The sequence below is a fragment of the Sinocyclocheilus anshuiensis genome, unplaced genomic scaffold, assembly GCF_001515605.1.
Source record: "Sinocyclocheilus anshuiensis isolate Anshui unplaced genomic scaffold, SAMN03320099.WGS_v1.1 scaffold293, whole genome shotgun sequence".
In the NCBI taxonomy this organism is placed as follows: Eukaryota; Metazoa; Chordata; class Actinopteri; order Cypriniformes; family Cyprinidae; genus Sinocyclocheilus; species Sinocyclocheilus anshuiensis.
Window position 1 is genome coordinate 291,798 of NW_015540858.1, and position 5,412 is coordinate 297,209.

At 33.3% G+C, this 5,412-nt stretch overlaps 1 protein-coding gene across 1 annotated transcript in view; it reads right to left on the reverse strand.

Annotated features, from left to right (window-relative positions):
• LOC107687923 (piezo-type mechanosensitive ion channel component 2-like) overlaps nucleotides 1-5,412 on the reverse strand; it is a 91,512-nt gene that overhangs the window by 73,742 nt on the left and 12,358 nt on the right. The window contains 1 exon segment of the mRNA XM_016485412.1: nucleotides 2,280-2,405. Coding sequence (XP_016340898.1) covers nucleotides 2,280-2,405 — 126 coding nt within the window.

Genomic DNA, 5,412 nt, shown 5'->3' on the forward strand with positions numbered 1-5,412 from the left:
AATGTCATCAGTTTTCGTCGACTAAAACTAGACGAAAATAGTCATGGATAATTCTGACTAAAATAACACTAAAATGCTCAGACTTTTAGTTGACTAAAACTTGACTAGACTCAAAAGAGTATGAACGTGACTAAAACTAATAAAAACTAAAATGACAGCTTCACACAAAGACTAGACTAAAACTAAAATTAAAACAGGCCGCCAAAAACAACACTACTAGTAACGCATTTTACATTTTTGTAAACTAGTATGTATTCCAATAGTGACTAGTATCTTTTTAAATAGTACTTGTAAGTATTCATTAGATACAAGTTCTTATTTATTAAATACTTTTACTTTTGATTAGATAGTAGATTCTAGTAGTTATTCATTAGGCACTGGAACTTATTTATTAGACACTAGTATCTGTTGTAATGACTACTCGTAACAAATCTTATTATACTAGTCAAAAGTTTGTATTAGCTAAAGAATAAGCACTTGTAGCTAAAGGATAAGTACTAGTACTTAATGGAATAGATACTAGTAGATAACAAAATAAGTACTTGCATGAAAATAGATACTAGTACATTTAAGGATTAAAGTTAAAACGGCAAGGGTAGAGATGCTAGTTAGACACATTTAAGTTCACCCAAATGTGATATTGTGATAAAAGAAATCTAATATGATTGAGTTTAATATTTTAACAAGTATATGAAGATATATGATGCACACGTACTGAGTTCAAAAGTCACACCAGGACAGAACTGAAAGAAAAGTGTCTAAGTAAACCAAAATGTCTAATCATCAGCTCTGAAAAGGGTTATAAAAGAAAGTTGAACGCTTTTGTCATTCCTAGAATCTAAACATTAAACAGTAAATAGTCTCCGGTCTCAGAGGGACGTGAGTAATGTTTTCATTGTTCAGATGAGAACAATTGGAGGGCAAAGACAAATCTAAGTGGCACATTTCCCATAACGCACGGTTGTTTAAAGTTAAAGTAGACAGACACAACATACCGCTGTTCCTGTGTAAGATGAGAAACCCTGCTCATGTGATAAGGTGCAATTTAAAAAAAAGAAAGAACATTAAAAAATAAATAAATAAGCAGGAAATAGAAATATTTATTAAAAAAAATATTTAATAATAATAATAATAATAAAATAATAAAATAAATTTAAAAAAATGTTTTGAGCCAGCACTTTTGACTAATTCTAATTTGATAATGGTCTTTTTTTTGCTGGTTTTGAGGTTATAAATGTCTACATCTCTGAGAAAAATGTCGTCAATGAAATGAAATGAAATATCAAATTAAAAAATACATCAAGAAAATGTAAAAATAAAAACAAAATAAATTATAAAATAAAATGCAAAAACAAATAATAAAAAAATTAAAATAAAGTTTTGACAAATTGCAATTTGATAATGGTCATTTTTAGCTGGTTTTGAGGTTATAAATGTCAACATCTCAATCTAATGTTGGTTGTCAGAGAAAAATATTGTCAATTTGTCTCATTCATTGGTCCATAATTCAGGGCTGGCAGTAAAATGATAAAATAAGCATGGTCAGCAGAAAGCGGTCAGTGGAGCGATGCAGAGGTCGCTAACACCTCTGAGGTCAGTGACCCTGAGCAAGACTCTGTCCTCCTCTGAACACTCAAGAGCTCTTCATGTTCTTTATTCATAGTCAGAAAGACACAAAGACTAAGAAGTATTACGTTTCTTCTAATGATTTGTGAGCGACCTGCTTTGCTATAAAACAGTGAGCTCATGCAGCATAAAGGGCCGTTTCACAGCCACACAAATGTACATAAAGCTTCATTAAACACTTATTGCCTGGGGTCTCTATGTAAATATAAAATTAGATTAAAATTATAATAAAATAAAAATAGAAACAAAATGAATTTAAAATGATGGGGAAAACATTATAAAATAAAAATTTCTAAAACAAAAACGATGAAATATAAATATTAAATATAGAAATTGATTAAAAAAAATTAATGGAAACAAAAATTAAAATGAAAATTCTAACAAAAATGAAATAAAAATATAAAAAATTTAATTAGATTAAAAATATAATAAAATAAAAATACAATATATAAAATAAAAATGTATAAAACAAAAACGATAAAATAAAATAAAAAAAAATAAAAAGCTACAACGTTTGCCCTGCTAGTAGTTCCATAATTCTGCATGCAAAACTTTCCAGTCACCATGGCGCGTGCATGAACTTACGACAGTCTTGATGAACCCTTTTTGAATACTCTGTATATTCCTTTTTGAAATATGGAAGTATAACTTACAATTGAATTCAGAATTGATAGAGTTTGCAGCCAGCAAACTGTGGATGGTGATTTGATAGACGATGTGGATGAAGAGGAAGGTCATGCTGCAGAAGCATAAAGACTTCAGCAAGTGCCCCGTGTAGCCTGGAAGAGAAAAAGCAACAGGAACAAGCATCAAGGGTCAGTAATGATTTGTGTCTGACCTGGTGATGAACCACATTATCACAACTCATAGGGGATTTGCTGATACGATAATAATGAGTTCAAAGAAAGGCATTACACACATTATTGTGCCAATAATAGTAAAACCTGTATTAAATGTGTTAAATAAAGTTCATAGTCTTTCCTCCCTGTGACCCAATGAGAAGCTGCAACAGTTTACATTGAATTAAATGCCAGATATACATTATACCAATAATAACCAGAAAAAAAAGATTGTATACATATTGCAGGACTTTTAATTATAAACAAGCACGAAATACAGTGGGACTCTTATTTTGAAAAGTCTATGCTACTTCCAGCTGCTCATTTCAAAATATGAGGGAAATGAAAATTCTCTTACAATCATCTACAACATATTACAATTTAAACACAGTAATGTAAACCATAAATCATCAACAGTAGATCATAAGCAATTGCTTAAGCATAAATGCACAGCACCCACTGATTGCAAAAAAACACAAGACTGCAAAAAATAGCCATGTTTTGACTTTGATTTATTTAAATTAATCATTGCCTTCTGAAGTTTAATAATCCCATTAGGCCGTATTGCAATTCCTGTGTTTACATTCCTAAACTTATTACCTTTTGTTATGCAATTTAAGACTTTTTATGACCTTAAATTTCAACTGAATTAAAAACATTAAGACATTTTTTTTAAGGACTTGCAGGGATGCAACATTCAAAATTTATCACACCGGGGTTTCCAAAATGTTGAACAAACAAGTTTCAAGCCAAAAAAGCAACATTAAAAGCTCTTTATTTAAGATAGAACTAATGAAAATCACAATAAAGACACAAATGTGCACATGTTTAATACTTCACGTGTGTTTTTGTGCTATTTGAGATGACGCTAATGGAGTTTGTGTTGTTAATTTCCCTCAGCACAAGCATTCATTGTTGTTCTTACAAGACGAACAACAGCTAATCGTGAGAGCCTCTTTGTTTTAGCACTCTCATATAGCATAACACCAAGGTCAAATTAAGTATTAAAGTATTTTTAGAGTGTTTTTCTCTACCAACGATCAATATTTTCCGATGTGGTGCAGGCCTGAGCACGGCTGTGCAGCCCATCATATGTAATGCTTCCTAATGGAGATCATTTTAGCCACAAGTGAGACATAATCGTAAGAAACCAGACGGTGAGAAGCGCTGCCAGATGCTAACTGCTAGATCTGTCCTGAGCAGGGGATATGGCTTGTCCTGATTTACTCTATAAAACACAGTGTGCAAATCAATTTGAGCTAATTTCCCCCTAACAGGAGGAAGGGGTTGTTAATGCGTAGTTTAGTGAGCACCGCGGGTGCAGATCTCTGCCAAAACACTCATTCACGTCACATATTTCATCCCTATCAAATAAAAACCATGCATGAGGAGGACAACGAGATGAAAAGCGCTAACTGCATCTCTCCTGACCGCCGTAAACTTTCTATTGACTGTAAAGTTTTTGCCACCTCTGCCTGTTTACATGGCCAAAAACTAATGCTTGTGGTGTAAATCAGTGAGATCTTTATAACAGTATAGCAGATACTTACATAAAATTAATAAATATCAGTCGTCACTCTATATCTCCAATAATATCAGTAAGATGATATTTAAATGCTTTGTTTGATGATCAAATCATAATGCAATGCAATCCAATGATGATTGAGAGATGAACAAATAAATTTATAACAGTATAGCAGATACTTACATAAAATTAATAAATATCAGTCGTCACTCTATATCTCCAATAATATTAGTAAGATGATATTTAAATGCTTTGTTTGATGATCAAATCATAATGCAATGCAATCCAATGATGATTGAGAGATGGAACAAATAAACGCTCCTCAAACGCTTGATGATCATATTTGAGACTCACATTTGAACAGAATTGTATGGTTAATCAAGTAAAGCCAAGCTGTATTAGTCCAGTAAGTGTTCATCTTGAAATATCACTAACAATATCAAATATATTCTTACATTTACTTTATAAACAATCAGAGCTGTGAGATTTGCAACACATGAATTCATCCTCTCCTCCCGAAAAACATTAAAGGGATTGTTCACTCAAAAATGAAAATTACCCCATAATTTACTCTGAAACCATCCTAGGTGTATATGACTTTCTTCTTTCAGACGAATACAATCTGAGTTATATAAAAAAAATGTCCTGCTCTTCCAAGCTTTATAATGCCAGTGAATGGGGGTCCAGATTTTGAAGCCCAAAAAAGTGCATCCATCCATCTTAAGAAGTGCTCCAAACGGGTTCGGGGGGTTAATAGAGGTCATTCTGAAGTGAAGCGATGCCTCTGTGTAAAAAAAAAATATCCATATTTACAACTTTATAAACCGTAATCTCTAGCTTCCTTCAAGAGCATTTGGGGGCATGTAGAAATATCAAGATCATTGCTAAAAGCATCTGTCAAATTTGCACATGTACTGTACCGTATAACAATCACCTTCTAAAACAGTGATTGAACAGAGGTGCAGTTTTGATATCATCTGTATACTGGGTTAAAACACTAGAATATAGAAGGAAAACAGGTTCATTTTGAGATTATGGTTATTATTTTGTCATATACAGTATTAGGGTCTGTGGGACCCTAAATATACAGAGCTTTATCATTATGGGACAAGTGTCAGAAGAAGATGAATCAAGACAAGATAAATATGACAAACACAATCCCCCTTATCTATATTCCCAGCGCATGCAATGGTGTACGCTTAAAGGGTTAGTTAACCCCAAAATGAAAATTCTGTCATTAATTACTCACCCTCATGTCGTTCCAAACCCGTAAGACCTTTGTTAGGAACGGCCGGAGGGTTAGAGTGAGCAGAGGCGCAAGCTTGAGAACGGCGCGGCCGGCGATTTCGACGAAGGAGGACATGTGACGACTCCGGGCTGGACTCCGCTTCGTCCACGGTGAAAGCCGATCCGGCGATCCAC